This window comes from Meleagris gallopavo, chromosome 14 (assembly GCF_000146605.3).
Source record: "Meleagris gallopavo isolate NT-WF06-2002-E0010 breed Aviagen turkey brand Nicholas breeding stock chromosome 14, Turkey_5.1, whole genome shotgun sequence".
Classification (NCBI taxonomy): Eukaryota; Metazoa; Chordata; class Aves; order Galliformes; family Phasianidae; genus Meleagris; species Meleagris gallopavo.
This window is the reverse complement of record NC_015024.2, coordinates 12,593,141-12,615,949: the sequence shown is the minus strand read 5'-3', so window position 1 is coordinate 12,615,949 and position 22,809 is coordinate 12,593,141. Positions and strand designations below refer to the sequence as shown.

At 41.0% G+C, this 22,809-nt stretch overlaps 1 protein-coding gene across 1 annotated transcript in view; it reads right to left on the bottom strand.

The window, feature by feature from the left end:
* PTPRG (protein tyrosine phosphatase receptor type G) overlaps positions 1-22,809 on the bottom strand; it is a 301,167-nt gene that overhangs the window by 151,357 nt on the left and 127,001 nt on the right. Inside the window, exon 4 of the mRNA XM_031555513.1 lies at positions 19,626-19,774. Coding sequence (XP_031411373.1) covers positions 19,626-19,774 — 149 coding nt within the window. The remainder of the gene's footprint in view (positions 1-19,625; positions 19,775-22,809) is intronic.

Here is a 22,809-nt window from a genome sequence, read left to right as displayed (position 1 = left end):
TTTTTTTAATGTTTAACCATATAAACAGCAAGTAAGGAAGAATTCCTTATTAGCCATTTTTATGGTTATAGCTACCATCCTGCTGAAAAAGCAACTACTTAGAAAAATAAAGCTAATATTTATGGGCTCTGGAGTTCAGGAAGGGACCTCTTTCACAGGAGCCATTACTGTAACAGCCATCAGAGCTGAATCATGTTATTGCACAAAAGCGAGGGATTTTATAAAGCCAGACTAACAACTTTAAGTAAATGATAACACATGAAATTAACTTCCAACAATACTGAAGAAGAGAATAGCAAGGATTGAATCTATGAGACACTGATCACCTTCCTGTCTGTAAGTGCCTGCAGAGGGGTGAAGAAGCAGGGGGCTGCGTGACCACCACAAAGCAAGTGACCTGCAAAGCAGCAGGGGCAGCTACAGGACATTTATCTGCCCATGGCTGCAGCTCTGCCGAATCCAGAACTCTCCTAGCTGCTGCTCTTCCCCAGGATCAAGCCCTGGATACAAAACAACTTGTTTTACAGCTACCTTGAAGCCCAGAGAAGGATCCCAACTTGCCATCTCTGGAGTTCCATCCTCTCCCTGCTGTCGTCAGCCTCATTTATGAAAACTTCTGCCCTACTGCACTCATTGCAGAAAAACCCAATTACAGAGGTAGGGAGTTACCCTTCCAGACCCTGATGGCTTGACCTTTAAAGTCTGACTTCAAGGTCACACTTTAATTCCCCCAAAGTCCCCAAGACGATTATTCCACAGTGTACGCACTAATCAAAGCCATGTTTCGGGATTTGGCACACAAGCTGTTCTGTCTGTCAGAGTAACTCACAGATGGTATGTATGTGACACAACATATTCATCATCTTATATTCTTAGTATATGCAATTTTCCCCATTGCTAAATTTTCCTGCATTCAGCAAGGGCTGTAAGAAGCGGCTGGTGCCTTGGAAGAGACACCCTCCCAGACTTGGCAGCTTTAAGTTAACTGAATAAAGAAAGAATCCAAAGGTTGAAGAAACTCATTCTCCTGTGTAATCGTAAAACATATTGAAAATGAGTTTTTACTCTAGGCACGATTTTTAACTTTATTTGGTTGCTCATGTTTGTCTCTTCTGTTCATATATTGTACCTTCCTTTTACTTGATGTGTGCCATATTGTTTTAGTTTTTGCTCTTCTCCTTACTTAAGACCACTTTTTGGACCAAAATCTCAACAAGATTTGCTTTAGGGGCATTTTTTTTAAATCTTTTTTTCCAGGTAGTTGCATGCATAAGTGAACCATTAAAATTGAATCAGTTCAGTGAATCAAACTGAATGACAACAAACTAAAATGAGCAGAAATATGCCTAAAGCAACAAGCAGATTACTTATCTTACTTATCCTTAATGTTGCTTTTCTCCTCTCTTTCTTCCACTTCTTCTGATGAAATACAGAACCACTTTTTCTTTTTTTTTTAAATACTGGAATGAGCTTTCAATCCTGAATGCCATACAGATTATATAAAGGGAAATGCACAAAGGGAAGACGCATCCTCACAAGATGGGCTTCTGGTGCTGGTGCTGGCCCAGCAGCCTCTTTCAAAGCTGCTGGCCTGGAGGAGTTAGCCAGTGAGCATGGGCAAGAGTTCACAAAAACAAAACTTCCTGCTCCCAATCCCTCTTACTCCCATTACATCTGTCTGTTGTTTCCTCCCACTCTGCTGTGTTTTACAGCCCCATGAACAAAAGTCACCTCTACCACCCATCTTCGTTTTGTGCACTCTGCCTGCTTGGATTAGTCCTCATTAAATACAGACAGCAGTTAAGAGAAAAATAAGAGCACACCAAGAGCCAGCAAGCCACCGTGTTTTTTCATGTTTTGTTAGAGAATGATAAATGTCACTGCCATAGTCACAATTTTTCAGTTGTTTTCAGTGTTTTAACTTATATGCTGAAAGCTAAGATGTTAATAAAGCAACAGAAGTGGTAGGCATATAAGTCCATGAATGTCAGTAGCAAGGTTTCACATGTCACTGAGCCATAATAAAAGACTTCATATGTAGAGCTACGCGGGATGTTACTATTTTTACTTTTTGTATGAGAAACTAAGGATGGGAATGCAAACAAATGGAGGAGAAAAATGAAGGCATTTTCAATTAATCATTTTCCCTAGTGACATTTTGATGCATTATTGTTACAATTATTCTAAAACGTCCTCAAAGGATCATCACACCAGCTTTTTCAGACTTCATTTTTCACTGAGTAAAACTTCAACAAGCAACCTCTGTGGGAAGTTTGTATCTTTGAAGGGGCAATACCTCTCACTCCTCTTCCTTTGTGGGAAACAGGACTACTCCACACACTCAGATATGGGTATGCTATCACACAAGGACCTCTCTTACATTTTCTCTGCTTTGATTCCTTTCTTATTCATTTCCCAATGACCTTTTTAAACTCTGCATTTTAAGAAACCAACTTAAAATGTGGCTAGACAAAACATATCAGCCAAGGAGGAAGGATGTGGAGGAAGAATGAGAGGATTTTGCTTTTCGTTTTTTTCCTTCTTTTTTTTTTTTCTTTTTTTGAACTGCAGTTACTTTACTATTTTTCCATTTTACAACTTAGAAGTGAAATAACCTCTTCTGCCTCAGCATAATTAGTTCCCCAAGTCCTGGCATGCCTATGAGCCTCATGTTGTTTGGGGTGCTGCTTGCCAGGGAACATTTAACATTCTCATCTATCACATGAATCAATAAAACACAACCTTGTTTTTCACAAGGTGGCAGTGTATTAGGAAGAGTCACGTGGTCTGAGTTAATTTAAAAGTAATAGACTGAAATCGTCCACATTACTTTTATTGAATTGACAGAGCAGGTCCAGTGCTACTAAGAAATTAATCCCATTTCATGGAATCACAGAATGAGGCTGTAAAAGTTACTGGTTTATCTTAAAATATAATTTTAAAAAATAATTAAACTTGAACTCTCATTTTTACTTCCATAATATGGAGATTTTTAAGGACTATTCTGGAAATGAATAGGAAAATTAGAGTTATGCCAAACCAGCATAAACCTGGGCTAAATTCTTCATCAGACAACAAAGAAGTCAAAGCCTGAAAATTCTCTTCAGACACTTTCAACGAGTGCAAGTGAGTCGATAAATTCCTCCATGGAAGGAGAAGGCTCCTTCAGAGGGCAAGTGATGACTTCGGGAAGATGCAAGTTGTCATGGATTGGAGAGGAAACATGGGTCAGGAGACCAAACGTAGGGACCTTGGCTTGGTCCACTTACCTGAGCTGGTCCTACCTGGACAAAAAAGCAAAAACATCTCAAGATCTCCTCCAAACTGAGAGCAAGCAGGATTCTCAGTGCAATACCATGTTGGGAGTCTCCTGCCGGCAATGACAGCCGAGTCTCTTTCCCCAGCTCTGTTCTGGGTCATTAATATAACATTTGTGCCTTAAACTGATTTGTCCTGAACAGATCTTTATGACAGGAGACATAGGTACGCTGCCAGGGAGGTAGACAGAAGCATTACCAGGACGTGTAATACAAAGCACATTTCTGCAGATGCGTCTGCAAAGCAGATTTCACCTTTGATAATACCTGTTTTTATCATTAGAGGATCCTGGATGGATCTACCAGGCAGGAAACCCTCACCACAGTATGTAGAGATGTGCTCATTACAGCTGCAACCCCACACGATGCCCTGAAATTTTGCCTCGTTTCCCTCAAAGTTTAAAAGTCCAAAATTCCTTCAGATATGAAATTAAAATATTCAGCACCAAAACGATACGAGCATCCAAGGATACATGTCATTTCTCAGATCCTGCTATTTAAATCATTTGACTTTGAGTGAGATATGGGAGAAATTTAAGTTTCAGTACATTTTAGTCTCCATCATGTCAAATTTACAACCCTGGAGTAAATCACACTGCCAAGACAAATGTCTTCACTTAAATCAGATTTGTTGCTTCCTTCCATACTTCAGGACATTAATAAAATTGGAGTTCTAGTTCATAATAATAGTTTCATCCTTTCTGTGCCAGTAGAACCACAACCAGTTCACCCTCCACACTCACACCTCTCCAGGTTAAGCAATTATAGGCTCAGATTTCTATTAGCTATGTGGATGCGAATGCATCTGACTCAAATTCTTCCAAGTGTATCAGCATGTACTCAGCTGATCCAGATATATACTAAGAATTTTCTTAAATATCTCCTCTAAATGCCATTCTTAGCTTCAGACTTCTTGGAGATTGAAGGCATTAAAACAACAAAAGAGCTCTCTGAGAAAGGGGCAAAGGCACCCAAATGCAAGTGAAATGGCAGGAATGTTTGCAGCCACTGAAATTACCTGAAATGTCTCCCCTAAGTACAAGACATTTCTAACAATTGATTTTCCCTGTCATCTGGCAACACCTTTGACATCCACTCTCTAAAGAACCACATCCCCCTCCCCTATTTCTGGATCCGACGCACAGTTATGAGCTGCTGCTGACCAGGATACAGATACAGTCCCTCCAGTGAACGCAAAGGAGGTGATAGTCTTATGTTCCCCCATTGCAGCACCAGCCTCATGCTCTACTGCTGTTGTATTTATGTGCAAGATTAAAAAGCAGACCTCCCAGCGAGGCAGACAGCAATGGGATGGGGACAGCAACACGAGTACTAATTGCACACGTGTAGCAGCAGTTCACAGAGCAGAAATCTCAGCACATATTAAAAAAAGGACATCACTTGAACCTCCTTTTTTTGACTTACCACTTGCCTGATCATTACTCAAAAAACCGTAAGACTGACGTAGATGGGGTGAATGATGCAAACCTGGATTCCTAGCAAGAGATAAGGAATGTGAATGTACCTTCCTCACTGCCACCCAGCGCAGCCCCTCTGACACGCGGCTGCGGCACAGCACACTTGTCAGCGGCCCTCTGTGATGGGAGGCACATGTCAGAGGAATGTTGCTGGGAGCTCTGTGTGATTCAAATAGCTTACTGCAGCATTATTACAGTAATCTTTCAGCACACTTTTACTCCCCAGCCTCTCCCCATTTCGACAAAACAATCCTAAGCTTGTATTAACAACAGGGTTTAATGAAAACCATACATTTCGTGATGAGTGTTTGGTCATGCATGGCAGATTTGTTTGGAATCAAGATCACTTCTCTCTACAAATATGACAAGAGATTAAATCATTAAAAATGTATAGTCTGTAATTAGTTTATCATTGCCAGAATTGTAGGAATATTTTCCAACATAAAACCGATGCCACCAGCAAGAGATCATTTTGAAAGATCAATGTTGCTGAGATATCAGAAAACAGAGTAATTAGGAGGCAGTGTGCACACTGTTCTCCTCTGTATTTTTTTTAATATAGAATAAATATAGATGTGTAATAAAGTAACTTCTATAAAATCCAACCAGTGATGGGACGGATTTTGCGAGCCATGGACATAAAATCAGGGATTGTCCTAAATGACATGGCAATGTGAGATCATTCTGAAGCACCACCATCTTCGGAGCCTTCAGGATTTACACCGACTGCCTATTTGTGGAGAAAGCAGTGCAGAGCACCACAAACAAAATCTTGGTATTAGTTAATTATGGCACTGCAATATTTTCACCGGAGGCGTTTCAGAACTGCAGTACAGTGATGCTGTTTGTATTGCAATAGTTAAGGTGGTTTCAGACTATAAATTATAAACCTCATTTTTCAGATTTTATGACAGGGCTATAAAAAAGGAACCAGCCTTAGCCAGTTTTCTTTTATGACATAAAAAAATTAGCTATTTGAAAGCTATACATTTATGTATGAGTTCAATGGTTTCAAATGATTTCCCCTTCCCACACTCTCCTGTTTTCTGTATGCACAAAGACACATTTGATGGCCACTCTCCTCTTCCTCCATACTGTGCTCCGTCCCCTTGCACGTACTGCTGCTTAAAATCACTTCTGTTTTTCAGTAGGAATTACCAATCTTAAGCGAGTCAGCATCCCTGGACAACAATCTGTAAGTATTTAGTAAGGAAATATTAAAGCTGTCATTTTCAATACCAGGTTCTCAGATCCCTGGGGGACTAATTTAAAGGGGTCTGGAGAAGATAATTAAGAAGAGTCAATCTACTGTCAGTAGGCCTAAAATCACTGAAAAAGGGCCCGCATTCACCAGAAAAACGAGGAGGATCACAGATAAAAACCTTAAATACTATGATTGCACAAAGCAAGCAGTTGCACTGGTGTTTGCAGCCTTGTTTTTCAGGAACCAGGGGAGCTGCCACGCATGGTGCTGCCCAGTATCAGATCCACACGAGTCACTCTGCACTTGGAGCACAAGATGATCCAAAGTCGCTTACACACTTTTGTACATTCTTCCTACTGCTCATTAATATTGCCCAAGTGCTCCGTAATATTCAGTTAGAAAGCACTATAAATGCAAAATGTTCTCTGATAATCAAAGCAAGTCATAGCATACAATTTGGTTTCATTCGTGCTTTTCATACTCATCGTTTTAAAGAGCTCTAGGTGGCAATTAGTTTGTTCAAGATAAAACAGTAGGTAACAGTAAAAATACAATCATTTCTCCTGACCCAAAAGCTAAAGAAAACCAATTTAGCTGACTGCTAAGCAACTCTTTTCTGCTGAAGAGGGATGTAATACAGTACTTTCCCTTCCCCACTGCCATGCTCCCACAAATACCTACCCTTTGTCACAGCCTACCATGCCACCTGTGTACGTATGCACCCAGCAGTGCCTCAGCTGAAGCCTTTCATCCTCACACCCAATGCAGCCTCCTACCGTGTGCAATTTTACCTCCAAAACAGCATCAGCAGAGGCAGGTGCTGCATCTTCACCTTGCAACTGTAAGCAGACAACTCCCATTAACCCTAATGAGGGTCACACATGCTTTGAGGAAGGGTGAAGAACCCTTGAGCATCTGACAATATCCTACTGCTGTACAGAGATAGACAACTACAGAAACAGCAAAACTTACCGCCCCAGGCTGACACTGACTGTGTCACCACGACCTTCTAGATGCACAAAACAATTTATGCATAATATAGATGTATGCATATATTAATGAGAGACAGTGTAGACAAGAAATGCTTATCAGCTATGAGTCAGAACTTCTCGAAAGGGATGTGATATTTCTGTTTGAACCGTGCTTTAAGTACTTTAAATTGAGATACCGAAACCTCTTCAACATCATTAACCTGGATTGAAAATAATCAATAAATAATCATTTCACGTGTAAGTATGAAAGGCAAATGTCTAACACATTAATTGTGAAACTCCTTTCTGTACTAATGGTTGCCATAACCCAAGAAATCGATTCCATTATGGATATTTACACAGTGACCTATTAGGAATACACGGAAGTATCATTTTTTACATTGATTATCCATCCTTAAAACAGATAGTAATGTATACTTAAATGCATGGATTGCAAAAATCATTCTTAACCTTTATTACATACTCTTTGTTGAAAAGGAAATCGTTTGAGCATCATGGTACGAAGGACACAGTTTCAACTTATGTCATGAGAACACAGGACAATTACGAATGTATACAAGTAAAAAAAAATGATATTATATTTAATAGTTGGGCAAGCAAGTGCTACCTAAAAGATGTGTTTCTAATTGGAACCCAAGCAAACAATACAGACACTGCCATGGAACCAGAAAAAAATACATATTAAACCTTTACAAATTGTATCTCCTTTCTTTATTGCCTGGAGCAAAATCCCCTTCCTGAATAGCTCCAACATAAACCAGCATAAGCTCTAATAAGTATTGCTGATGCTGGAGGCAGTGCTTTTTAATTTGACAGACTTGTCCTATGTCAAGCTTCTGCTAATACAGCAAATAGGAGATACTGGAACCTGTATGCAGCAACGGCTGTGCCACTGGAGAAGGAAAAAATCTCCTTGCCTGAAGGGCAAGGAAAGCCAACAGGGTACACAACCAGCAGGGGAAAAGCAACTGGAAAGCAGAGCAACTCCATCAGAAAAGGCTCCCAGTGAATCAAAGACTGCCAGCAGTGCTGGTGCTTTCCACCCAGAGGGCAATGGTGATGGAATGCTACAGCCCTGCCAAAGGCAAGTAAAGACGACTGGCCCAATGATGATGATCACCTTTATCTGGTTATATTGTACAAGCCAGGTCTGGTTGTCTTCAGGTTAGTTTTACAGCCAAAGAGGAGAAACGGCTTCTTTTATTTGGCAGTAACTCTGTGTACAGCTTCCACCGGGAAAAAGAGAAGGAAAAATAAACTAAAGCCTCCGAGTACATACAAAACAAGCTGTCACTGGGTTAGCCAAGCCCCAAAGAAGATGCGTAGTACCGCTCTTAGCAAATTCACTTACTGATTATCAAATCAATTTAGTGATTCTCTGAAGCGCCTGTCATTCCTCAGAGCTGTCGCCATACCTGTCAACAGAAACCAGGCTGCGACTCTGCTCCTAAGGACACTGCGTGCATCACACTGAAGGTCCTATTCAAATCCTGCCACTTCTGATCTCCTCCTCCATCTTCTAAGGCACAAACTGCTCAAATGAACAAAACCTACTGGGTTTTTGAGAGTGCTGAATACTTCCCACCCAGTGCTGCTGCTGTTGGATAGATAGGTCTTCGGCTTGAGCTTCACCCTCGATAGAGAAACATGCACATGGTGCAGCCAGGGACAACACACTGTCCTGCTGCGTATCTCCCATCCTTACAGCAACACTCACTGGCCACAAAACTTCTAACCCAGTTTAAATTCTTTTGAAATGCACACATATAGGGAATCTGGTGAGTCTTTACAGAGAAAATACAGCTCTAAATATTCCTCTATACTCACATATATTCACACATACTACTTATCTGCATGAGCATTATTTCAAGCACGCGCGTGCTATTTCTACGTCCTGGGTGTGCATCACAATCCCACAGATAATTCCAAATCATTCTCCAGGATCTAAAGAAAAGCGGACCCAGAAGATACATTAACAAAAAGAAGCAGTGCTAGGTTTAACCCAGCACTACGGCATTATTAGGGGCGTGAGAGCCTGGGCAGAATGTCAATGTACAAAAGCAAGACCTCTGCTGTGCCCAGCTCCCCACCACGAGGTCTGCAGAGCCAGCAACGTGGAAGTGCAGCTGAAATACCTCATGCACAAAATGCCTTCCCACTGCAAGCACTGCAAACTCTCAAACCTGTTCTGTATGAGGCTTGAGTTTAATCATTTGAGCATCCTATCTTTTTGGAGTATAAGCAGATTAAGCTTACTGAGCATCCTCCTCCAGCAATCATGGCAGCCACATTAAAATACAGTAAACGAAGGGCCGATAAGACTGTAATGAATGCATTATCTCAAGTCCCAGATTGCTATAACTTTACAGAAGTAAAGAAATGAACCTAAGAATAGACTTAAAATGCCGTTTCAAGGATACGGTATCGATGTATTGATCTTATGAGTGCTATTATCAGATGGCTATCTCTTGGTATCAGGTGAATTTATTCACTGCTAGGAAGACATACCAGGTTGTCAACGTCTGAAAGTTATTCTTGCTAATTATTCCTCTTCTACTGCCCTTTCCACTTCCAACTTCTGATTGCTGCCAAATGATTGCTTGCAGTGTTACTACAACCAGCAATGTTTTCCGCTTCTACCTTACTTCACCATGACTGGAAAACACACGATCTGACTCTGCTAACAATGTAGAGACCACATTTAAGAGTTTGACCACCCTCGTGCTACAAAGAGAATAGAAATGGGAACATTTTATCAGAAAGCAACAGGAGGAATAGCCGTTTTTAGTTTTGACCAGTTTGGGTCTTGGTCTTACAGCTACTAAATGGACAGATAAATCACCATATGGTTCAGTGGGAGGGCTAACAGACCTTTCATAAATGGCATGCCAGCAACAGCAGCATGTAGCTTTCAGCATTACTGAGTAAACAGCATGTGGTTTAACATCATGACTGATCGGATTGAAAGTATCCACTGTATTTCCTTGAGGTAAAGGTCTCTAAAATTTTCCTAGTTAAACCAAGAACAAGAGGAATAATAGACAAGGTTGAGGAGAAAGGCACAACTATGGATTTGAGGATGGGTTTTATTTTACTCTCCTGAAATTTCATCTTTTGAATGCAGCTCATTAATTGACCACTCACATTCCTGCCTCCCAAACAGAATGAGACCTCTCCAGCAAAGAATTTTAAATGAATCTTTTTAAAGAGTCCTGTTATCTCCAGTCTCCTATTCTAAAATGGACATAATGACAATTTTTTTTCTTAAGGGATATTATGCTACATGCCACCATAAGATTGTGTCACTCACTGCTCAGCAAGCCACCCTCTCCTCGAAAGCACTACCCTGCCCTAAGAGGCTCTGGACCTAACAGAAAGGAGACCAGAATTTCCTTCTTAACCAGGCTGATAAGAAATTATGGAAATGAGGTTTCATCTTTTTTGGATACTTTCTGCCATTCTTGCTACTTATCCATGGGTAGTTCTGCATTTTAAAAAGTCAAATCTGCCACTCTTGGGGAACCCTAGTGCACTTCGCACAGGTGTTGAGCACTGAATTGACCTTAGCTGTAGGGATTGCCACCCTGAAGGAATGGAAGAGCTTGATGTAGGAATAAAACCATCTGAGATCAACTGAAATCACCAGTTACGGTAAACAGCAAACACAAGCAGTACTGCAGGTATTAACTTCAAAACACAGGATGCAGTTGAAAGCTCTATAAAGACAAAAATGACAAAATTCACATAATTTAATCTGTCCCTGCCACAATCACATCCCAAAGCTGTCTCTCCCTTCCATAACCAGACGTGATAGATCTGATGCTAATGCAGATTTTTAACTCACTACCCAGGGTGAGAAAGAAGGGAGCTCGTGCCTTTCAACGTTTCAGTTGGCGTCTGAGAGTCTGTTCAAAAACTGAATCCCCTCCAGTCCCAGAAAAGAATGATTCATCCTTAACTCATTCAGGGGAGAGTTTCAATCTTCTTTTCCTGCACAATTATAACAGCCCCCTCTGGAATTACTAACGCTGTTTTGGCAGATCAGGTTCCATTTTCTACGCTTGATTAAACTATTAACAAACTGTTAGCCCAATGCAGGGGGCAAAAGCTCTCTCCCTCCTGCTAATGCTATTTATAATTCTGGCGGGAAGCCGAAATTCATATTTCCTACAAATGAGTAAATCAGGAGCTACGTTTTATAAAAAATCAATGGTCAGTGGACAACGATATCCAAACCCTCTTTGAGGAAAACTATACCAAAGGTTTTCCTGCTGAGGGAATGAGTGAGCAAGCTGTAGGAAGTGCAAGCAGAAAGAGTGATGCATTTCCTGGAAATAGGAGCCCCCTTTGCCTGCTTTCTACAGCAAGAACACAGAGGAAAGCACCTCGGAGGACAGCCAGCCCAGATGGGAGTGTGACAAAAAAAGACATGTTCTTTAGAGGTTTAGAGGCTGAAAAGCTCAACTAATCAGACAATAAAGATTTTTGTTCATTAAGCTGGGCAGAAAAGTAAGGAATAAGAGGACACAGTTATTTGGGGATATGACTGTTTCACCCAAATTGCTTTTTCTCTACAAAGAGATGAGTGCTGTAAGTTTCAAAGCATAAACAAACACATACCTTTCTCTCTTTTTCAATCAGTCAATTGTTATTTTATTTCTACCAGACAATAAACACTTGTGGTGTTTTAGATCCTTTTTCAACTTTGGTTAACCTTCCCATCCTGTCTGGAAAATACAATGCATGTGAACAGGGGAAAATAACAAGGGCTACATTCATATTGCTGCCTGATCTCTTACATCATGTGAAGCTTTATCATAAAAAAACAAAGCAATTCGTCCCTGCAAAGTCTGTGGTTATCACAGTGGAAGAACACTGTATTCCAGATCAGGAATTCCACTGGGCAGGCACTGCACGAGCCTTGCAAAGAGACACTGCGTGGCCCAAAGGGCTTCAAACTCAATATCTGAGAAGAGGGACCCATTTGGGAGGGTACCTGAGTGTAAATAGATAATAACAATCAGCACAGTCTGCAGTGAATGCATTTCATGTCCAGAATTAAAAAGCTTTGTCACCCTCAATATAAAATCACTTTTAATGAAAACTTTTTTGAGGCTGTGAGTACCAGACAACAAGATGCATCTTTCCTCATGGCTGACGTGAGCTTTTGATCATCATCTCTGAGAAAACACTTCTTTAGTGCGTTGAAACAGAAGAAAGTAAAACCTGAATAAATGCACCAAGTTTCCTAGCTGGGAAACAAACAAACAAAAAAAAACATCTGACGCAATTTATTCTCTTGGTATGAAATTACAGCAACTGTTTAGAATTCTACAGGAAAAGAAAACCCACAATAATGCAATCAGTAAAGCACCAGTATAAATGACAATCTCAATCATTTCCTGCTTACTTCCTTAAATCACAATTAACATCGGTGATATCTATTCCCACCGTTTGAGACCCAGTGAAAAGGCTTCCATGGGAAAAACTGGCAGACAAGTTAGCAACCAGCCCACTAACTGCAGAAAGGTTTTGGTTTGGTTTGGTGTTTTTTTGAGTGCCAAGGAAACATTATCACTTCTGAACACATTTGTGTAACTTTCGTTTTTCATTTTTTTCCCAGACATTATCTATCTTTGTTATTTCAAGGGGTCTTATTGGAATGACTTCAAAGGGCTATCCACCTCTTGAAGATGTTCCTAGGACCCACGACTGTCAGACTTGCCTAAAGGAAGAGGTAACACTGAGCACTTACAGAGCCTATCGTGTCTTTAGCTGATGTCCTGGGACAAACAACCTGGCAGAGCACGAAATGCACACATGATCTGATCTGCTTACTCAAATCCAGCCACACTGAAGGAAGAGGATTCTCGTGACCAAATTGCGCTTGCACACAGAGGGGCTGAGGCTCTAACCTGAGTTAGAAAGCTGTCATGCACAGCCCCTCTGCTCTCCTCTCATTGTCACCACTGGAGAAGGTGACTGGCATGGACTTACTGAGGGGAATTCCTGCTAAATACCCCTATCAAAGTCTGCCTGTCCTTTACATCCAGGGCCAAACGGAGTCACAGAAAACAAGACCTCCTCACCATGATGCCTTGCTTTTCCTCTGCAGATGTTCTCTGGTAGCCACTGAGCAGGGTGAAGCAGAAGAAATAGCCACCATCTGCTGCTCTGCTCCTTCCCCTTCATAATCTCATAATTCTTCCAGAAGAACAGAATACAGCAAGCTCCCACACATGCTTTTCTCACCACACCAAGTGCCCAGAGTGAATGACGTTAAACACGGTGGCCTAAGTACCCAACAAGCTCAGCACATAAAGCTCACCTTTACAGCTGGGAAGAGACAGTCCTATTTTTCTAACTTAGACAATCCCACATTTCAAGTAACAATCCTATTGAATCTGCTACCTTTCATTAAAGTACCTCTTATAACTCTGTCAAATTCTCCAACCTTTGTATTGATTTTTCTCCTATTCAAAATAACTCTCCTTTACAACAGGAGCTGGCTGTCAGCCTCTTATCTCTTATTTTCACCCCATCTGATCCTCCTTCTCCTTGTCACTCTTTCCAGATCCAAGTTAATTACATTGAAAATCAGGGATTTATGTTAAGAGGAATGTATAACCCTTAGCTCATCATTAACATACCGTAATTGCAGTGAGGTGCTACTAACTCAGAGCTTTTCAACAAGAGAGCGGAAATCCTTTGGGAGAAGCAGGACATTCCTATCAAATATAGAAAGAATATCTAAATCACGTTGTGGAATAGTTACTTTGAAATAAGACTCTGGATGCACTGCAACATTTGCAACCGGCTCCAGAAATTACAGGGGCCTGGTACACAGCAGGAAGACACAGCCATGCAAACACAGGGCTGTTACGTCCCTGGGTTTGTTGCAGGTCTATACACAAACAGTCCCACGACATGCTAACCTTTGCACTTAAACATATTTTAATTTCAGATCATCCTCTCATGTTTCTTCTTAATTATCACAGGGCATTCACAAAAAAGATCAGCCAGATGGAGACTAAATATTTCACTACTACAAGATGAAGCATTCTGCACTAAAATGGAACTCTGATTGCAATAAAGTAATTAATTAAAGCCTCAACTGATTCTCCTGTCACTGTATGGGAGGCACTAAAGATAACTGTGAGGAGTCAGTGCAACGGCTACAGTAAGGAAAATATAACAGTAAAACGAACAGTTATGAGATTATGTTTGATTGCACTGCTCAAAGTCTTTGCAGCACAACATGATATAAACTCAGCCATGTATTCAGCCAATATCCATGTATTTTGTGTTTTAAAATTACATCCCACCGATTTCCTGACGATGAGAAACCTGAAGAAGTTTTAAAGGTGCTGAAAAGTAAAGAGGAGTAACGCTGGGGGGAAGATAAGGCAGTGCAACATCTTGGGGATCTTTAGTATCTTGTATTTTCAGATCATTTTACGGCTCCCTTGGAAGACTGTAGAGAAAGGGCAGATAGATTGTAGGAGAAGAGATTTAAAAATTCTGCAAATTGTCAGTTTAGAACAAAAAAGAAAAAATAATCAAATTTGAAAATCCCCAAGCCACCTCCATGTCTAAATGATTAAGCCAAAGGTGCAGACAGAATAAGCAGTGCATGCTAAATTCCCTGAGCACTCTACAGCCAAGACTGTGGGTATGGAGCCAAATCTGTACTCAGTTTCACCAGCATGTCTCCCATCAAAGTCACTGGGAGCTCTAAGAATCCCCATATAACTGAGGATTTGGTCCTCAGAGAGCATATTACAGTAAAATTACTTCAGACAGTCAATGTGTCTCACTGTGATGTATTCCCAGTGGCCCTCTTTAGGTCCTTCCATCATTTATTGACTTCTACTTTGCTACATCCTGCCAGATGGAAGCAAGGAAATTTGAAGAGCAACTACTAAACAAAATATAAGGGAATAAAACCAGTGCTGGCACCCTCCTTCACAATCAGTCTTTACTTGTACTCGAAGCCAACACCAGAGATTTCTCCAAAATTACAATTACCAGAGATGCTGGATGCCAGAAATAATAAACCTAACTGCACCACAGCAGCATAGGGTGCTACTTCTCTCCTGGATATGAAGAAAACATACTGCAATCTGTTCTCCTTTTAATATATTAAAGGAAAAAGTAAAAAGAACACACACAGACAAACCGAAAAGAACCCAGAAATGCAGCAAGTGTGGAACTTGAAAAAAATTCATTAAAACTTAACAAGAAAGGATCTGACTCTAAGTAGTATATATCCCACCATGATGAGTGGACAAAAGCCTGGAGAAATACAGCAGGTGACACTTTAGAGATCAGAGAAAGAATTACCATTCAGGATGACCCCCAGAACACGAGCTGGTCTCAGTTCATATCCTGTAATAAAGGCTTTTGTGCACTGAGTACCACACATCTTTTCTACATTAACAACATTGATTATCTTCCGTCTGTGATAATATAAAACATGAGAATTTAAGTGATATAATGAGAGGTAAGATAGTGAATGGTGATAACCTTTGGCAAGGAGATCTGAGCATTCAAATTAGAGCAACTAGCTGGAGATCTACATAGCACTGAAGTTAGTATGTATACTCAAGGGAAAAGGGAAGAAAATCAAAGAAATAGCAAGAACAAAGATACCATTAGAACCTGGAAAGTCTTCTAAGGAACACGCTTAAAGGAGAACAAAAATTATGAATGCAAATGATTGTTTATAATAATAATTCCATGAAATGAATCAATCATCGTAATGTAAAAGCTCGTTAATCAACATGAAAGAGTGCTAGCTCTTCATTTTCTGCTGGAATGCTTTGTGGGTTTGGTTTTCTTTTTCGGTTGTATATTTTGTTGTTGTTATTGTTTGCTTTAAATGAAGAACTAGAGATCTCCAGAAACATGCATGCTGGTGCTTGTGGGTACAACAAAATCACATTGCTTTCCAGAAGAAAAGCTGATGTTCCTATAACCAATTTGGCCTAGAAAGTGCAAGTTTGTTCATGTAAGATTAAAGAGATGAGGTCTCTATGGCATACTGCAGTATGGTCCTTGGAATAAGATTCTCATTTACTAAATAAATTACTGTATATTACTATATAATGGTGTTCACATTATAACCGACAATTAGCGCCATTAAAGAGAAAGCTCATAAACAGCCAAAGCTCACATCAAATTAACACAGTCATGATTAAAATCACTCTTCTGATTTCTGCTCTTCACAGAAATAATCAGCATTTTGCATAAAAATGAGTACGAGGGAGCTCATAATCCCAGCAATGCTGGGATGGCGGCAGCGCAGCGCTGCTGCGTCAGCTCCGAGCGCCGGGCTTCCCCCCAGCAGGAGCCTGAGCCACCAGCACGGCCCGCAGCAGGCAGGGCTGGGAGCCAGGCAATGGCACCGGAGATGAAAGGGCTGCAATTATTCCTCTTGGCTCTAATGAGGGGAACCTGGGTTCTCTCCTGGCCTGAGGGAAGCTCTGCTTCTTTACTGCAGTTTTGTCACTTGGCCATTTAAATGGTTTCTGGCGTTTGCATCTTTGTTTGTAGAGCCTCAAGTTCAGAAAGCAAAAGAAAAACTCAATTATAATGGAGAAGAACAATAACAAAATACAAAGGAGTCAGCAATTCATTAAAATTTAGATACTGCAATGTCAAAAAACTTTTCTTGACTTGAAGAAAAAAAGGAGGGAGACTTTTTCTAAACTGGCACAGAGCCCACATCCTCATTAGGATTCACGCTCCACTTGCACAGCAATGCACTAATGGTCTTGCTTTAATCTTCAGCATCGCAGCACTAGTTTTATTGACCTCACCGATCAGGAGGCAAAAATGGCAAGAAGGAGGAAAAAAGAAACTCAGAGCCGATGCTGACCAGGCCTAGTGCCACGGACTGGCTTCTGATCATGGATAAAAGTTTGAGACACATGTTCATCTCCGCTCGTAAATGATACTTCAGAGAAAGCCAAGTTCATAATGACTTCATAAGGATGAAGTATCATCAAGGAAAATCTAATCAATAAATAAGCAATCAAGACCATATAATGAAGGAAACCATTTAGAATACCATTACATATGCCATGGTTTAAAAAAGAATCACAATATGCTACATATGCAAAAAAGTACTGCAAGATAATACGCCTTTGATCCAACATGCCTTTAAAGTAGGAAACAAAAGGACGTTCTCATATATCTTACCAACTAATTTAACATATAAATCACAAAAAATATGATCCAGATGGGCTTCAATGAAGGAAACCAATTAACGTAGACAGCCTTACCATCTGACACATTAGTTGTAATAATAAAAACCAAACAACATGGTCAAACAATAATGCTCTGTATTATATCTGACATTTCTAATTACTTTCTGTATCCTCTTCAAGAAAAAAGACTATCAGCAAGCAGTTTGTTTCCCAGAGGAAAAAAACTTCAGCATGAAGAGCAGAGTCTATGGAAGACGCTGATTTATCTGTGTTCCCTTGGGACGTGCTTTGGAGCTGATGGGTTCTGCATAGTCCACATCTGGTTTCTCAATAAGACGCAGAAAATGTTTGCTTTCAACTGCATTTCCATCGTAACTGCTGCAGACCTGGCACATCGATACCTGTGTGCACTCTTTAAAACCCTTACCTCTGCCCAGGGACTCAGAACAGTCAGACTGATTTGGGCTTTACTTTCTGTAGGATGGGATTTTGCTTTTATTCCTTTCCACAGCCTACCTAGATATGTTATTTCTGAAATGAAACACAGCATTTCTGGCACAGATCTCCCAGCATCGGGCAGTTGCATGCCGAACTACAATTAGTGTTCCAAACTAAAAGCTGCACCACGCACACATGTACAGTTACTGCTTGAGAGGTAAAATCTCAACTGTATGAACTATTTTTGTGAGAAGAAAATAGCTCTATCACCTTCGACCTACTGGATATTTTGAGCACCTCTCAAAATCCACCCAGGAAAATCCTTTCTAGTACATGATTTAATGAAGTGGACAAAATTTGGAAATCTTAGAGAGATGGTACACAGCAAAGCAATAAGGAAAGGCTTGCTTAGGAAAATGCTCTTCCTTTATAAAAACAGTAAAGGAAAATCTGTGGGAATCCTGCTGAATGCAGTCATATTTAGAAAGGACAGAGATCAGAGGCTCGTGCCATTGCAGTGAATACAAACCACTTGGAAAATTACATTTTCATTATTAGGATTAACACTAAACCTATCTGATACAGCAAATTGTTTTGCACAGCATTCAGAAACACTGACAGAATTCAGAAGGGCAAATTCTTTCTTTCCTTTCTCTTTTTAATTTTAAAGCAAATAAAATAAGCATCCCAAACAGCTGAAAAGTAAATAAAGGATATTTAAACAAAAGGGAAATTATTTTTTAAGAATTTTCTTTTTTTTTTTCTCCCCAAAGTAACTTCTATTGATCAAGCCAGCATCAGGATAGCTTCATAAGAAAGAGTTTGTGCAGTGGAAATACTATTTCTGATTCCAAAAAGAAGGCCCAGGCTCCTTTACCAGCCTGACTCCCTCAAATTTCAGAAAAGGAGCTGACTGAAGACTTCCACAGTGCTCCTTCCACCACCCCAAGTGACAAACAGCAGCACTGCCAACTGAGGCAGACAGGGCAGCCTGATGGGCCCATGCTCTGGGCATCTGGGGGGGAGGAAGGGGGGAGCTGTCACCAGAAATCACAGCTTCATCAAGCCAGAAGCTGTTGGAAAAACTTTGCAATAAATAAACAAACCAATAAATCTCTGCCTCAGACCATCCAACCTATGGGCTCAGGTGCCAGCAGGAAGCAAAAAAAAATTGTTCTAACTCACACATTGGGACAGTTGCAGCAGAAAGATGTAAACTGCACTTTTTTAGGGTCTATTACAACCTCCCTTTGTGCTTTGGAATCCTATTTCCACGCTCTGAAAAAGGGACTTGGCTGAAGTCACATGAGACACATTATGGCAAGTTGGGGCCTGAATCAAGTTCTGCCAAGGCCCAGCTCACAGGAAAACCATGTCTGTCCACGTGAGCCTTCTGGGCAAGCAGAGCACCCTACAAACTGCTCATGTCCACATGCCACAGCGGGACACGTCTTGCTTTGAAAGCACTCATTCGATTATCACCAAGAAGGAGTAATTCCAGATAAAGTCTGCTTTATTTCACCATGCAAAACCTTGAATGCGGGTAGAGGGCCGTACGTGTTCAAGGAAGCAGTGCTGATGAAAGGCAGAAGCCGTGGCACAATGGCTCCCAAATCACTGCTAGCTACTTGTTTGTAAGCATCCTGGGAAAGAAAGGATTTGGAGGACAATGAAGTCACTTTGCAGATATTTGCAAGGAGATCCTCCCACACACAGAGAGCTTATGGGAGAAACCAGAAAAGTGGCAGTTTGAAACAGCCCACGGGACGTGAGAGCTAGCAACGCGAGCAAAGCAGTGCTTGGAGCTGACATTGCAAAAGCACATAAGAGATGAATGATAGAGTGCTGCGAGGGCCAGAAGGGCCTTGAAAGTGATATGTTCACTGAAGGAAACACTGCCCTATTTCACAGCCGTCTCAAACTACAGCAATACATTCTGATTTTATTTTTTTTTGGAGAACAGAAGCACATGTCTTTCCACTCACCTCAACGGGGAACCTCTTGCCATTGATGCTGTGCTCAGAGCCTGCTGATCCATTGCTCTGACCCCAGTGGAACTCCACCTTCTCTGCCTTGAATCTGCCTGGCAACCCGGCACCACTGACAAAGTAATCGTCCTTCAGCAGGATAGCAACTGCACACACAGAACAAGGAGAAAGACCTTCTTAGCACAGTTTTTTGAAGCACTTACAGGTTTTGCTCATTATATTAGAATATTTCTTCTAATGCAAGTAAAACATGAGGTCATCATTATCCTCTTTACAGGGACTGGTTAAAAAAAGGAAAAAGCTACATTTAATGCTGGCTAATTATAGAAATGATTATATAGGCTACTGAAAACCTCCAAGTCCAAATTCTGCAAGCAGTTTTTACCACTGAGCTTTGATTAAAATTGAAATGACAAACTTCATCAAGAACTGTTTAACGTGGTTGCAGGGACTAATGGCTGACCGCATTGCTTGGCCTTGTCATTCACTGCAGATAACCAGTTAGAAGATCCTCTGTTTGTTGCATTTCTTCTAAGTTACCAGGGGAAAAAGGGCCTCTGTCCTATCCACCACCTACTGCTGGACATGGCAGGTACCTTCCTTGACCTCCCTGTTCCTCCCTTCTGTAAAACAGAGAGAGTGACAATAACTTTTTTGAGACCCACTCATGAGAAGCCCCCCCATCAGAGCTGTTTTGGTTCTTTTTTTTTTACAGTAACTGACATTACTGTTACACAATTCAGTAAGGGTCAAAAGGATCTTCTTTGTAATTTCTTTTCACTTCTGAAAAGCCTTTATATTTTATGCAACAATAAAAGCTGTAGGTCCAAACAGAGGGCAAAGTCATATGGTGGAAAATGGTAAATGTTACGGGGAGAACTACAGTCCCACCAAGAACTGAACGCAGCTTTTTGACATCCCTGTCCACTGCTCTCACTACACGATCACGCACCCTTCCAGCACCTCCCATCTTTAACATGCATAACTCCTAATAATGACTCCTCACAAAATCTTTTCTGCTCAATTCTCTGCAAAACTGGCACTTAAAAACAGAACTAAAATTAGCGTTTTGTTCTTGTAGAAGCCACTGCAGACCACCGCTTTCTCTGCCCAGAATCCTGTGATTGAAGTTGCGCTGTTCGTTGTTCTTTTTTTTGTTTAAATGAGAAGAGCTCAACCCACAAGGACTTCTCTCTGTTCTCAATCCAGCTGTGTCATCACAACAGGAACATTAATATAAACCCACTTTTATTATGTAACGGAGAGGGTTTTATTCACTGCTGGAAAAAATCTAGAGGCTGGTTGAGAAACAGGAGCTATTCCTCTGCTGGTGAATCACTTCATGCTGCAGGCGGGGCTGTCTGCTATGGCAGGGCTGCTCCCTGCAAGTACAGACTGCGGGCTACAGCAGCTCCAGCTCCAACTAAGAAACATCTAAACATCAAATTGTTTATATTAAAACCATCTAAATGTCGATGTGCATGTGATGTTCAGGTCTTTATTAATTGCACCAGTGACATCACAGGGCTTTTCCATGAGTTCTGCTTCCTTCGCATCAAAGCATTTGGGAAGTCTGGAGGCTGTAAGATACTGTCTGTATCGCCCAGGTAGTGCTGCATCCTTACACCAACTCTGAAACACAAGTGACAAAAAGCACCACTGTTCTCCTCTTCCCTTACAAAATTCTCAATGACCTCAGCAGTACTTCAGATACCAAACATCTCACTCCATTGGTTCGAAATTCCACAGACAAAATTGGAGGACTTAAAGAACACAGAAAAGCAGATACGTGTGCATCTGTTAAAAATCTCTGTGGGGATTCAGTTGCATCTAATAAATATTTGATAGTTCCTAAATCATTTATGGCTCTGTCAGGGGTCATTTTACTTGTTTCAGATGAATAATTAAAAGGATAATTAGGAGGATGTACAATCTGAAATGTTCATCTAATTGTTCATTTTACAGAATTCCTTACACTGCTGAGCTCTACAATGCACGTTCTCAGCACCTTCCTATCTTAGCAGCACCTCCTTATTGCCACTAGCATGGAGGTTTCCTTTCCCTCCATCTGATTTCTAGTATTAGGGACTGGAGCAGCCAAACTGGGTTTTGGGAGCCACTGCTTTTATCCAGTCAGTCATGCAGAGCACACAGGAAGGAATTAACACTCCATACTAGGCTTAAAATTAACGTATGATTGAGATTTCAAAAACAAAGTAGGCGGTGCACAACCACCAGGATCACCATTGTTGATGCAATTTGCAGGACCGGGGGTGGAGCTGTGCATCTTGCACCTTCTCGAGAGCAAAACCAAGCCTGGATACAAAGCAGCTCTTCCTTTGTCTTATCAGAGCAGCTCTGACCCAGCCTGAGACGCACACAAGGTACAAAGAGTACCCAAACACACCTCTGGCACCAATGTCTGTGAGTTTATCAGAGTCATTAGAAGCTCTGAGTGATCCAAGGAGGGGTAAAGCCGCAGTGCATGCACTGCTGCCGAGGGAACTGCTCCCACAGGGCAGTGCCCAGAATCTCCATCAGCCTCAGGCCCAGCTGACATCAGCTAACACTAAATTACAAGGTGGCAAGGGCAACAACAACTATGAAAGGTGCTCCTACTCTCCAAGTAATCTTTACCACTTGGGAACTGGCTTCTGTGGTGATGAAATCAAACCCACATTAGTGCTTTTGTCGGTGTAATCCAACACACAGCATTTCTGGCTGAGGCAGAGGCATAATGAACATATGTTCATTTTCTGAATGAAGTTCTGTGTCCTGTACATTGTTTGCCCTTTAGATGATATGGAGAGAAAGGAAAAAAGAACACAAAAAAATAAAAACTCCCTTTTACCTTTTAATATTTAAAAGCATAAAAGTAACTAATTGTTCTATTCTAATAAAGGAAAAATTACCAGCCGAATTGCAATAACCCACACAATGCATTTCCTGCCAGTTAATGAGCATCAAAGTTAAGGGCCTTTGGTTTTTCCTCAGACCCTGGTCTCCTTTAACCAGTCATTAATTGCAGTGAAATGCTCTGTACATCCATCACCATTGCATAAATTGAAATGCAGCTTAGTGTCAGTCAACAACAGGAAGGTCTCCTGTGGTCATCTACTCTAAGACTGCTGTCAGCACACATCACAACCGGCACAACTTGCTGCTACATTCTGCCCATAGG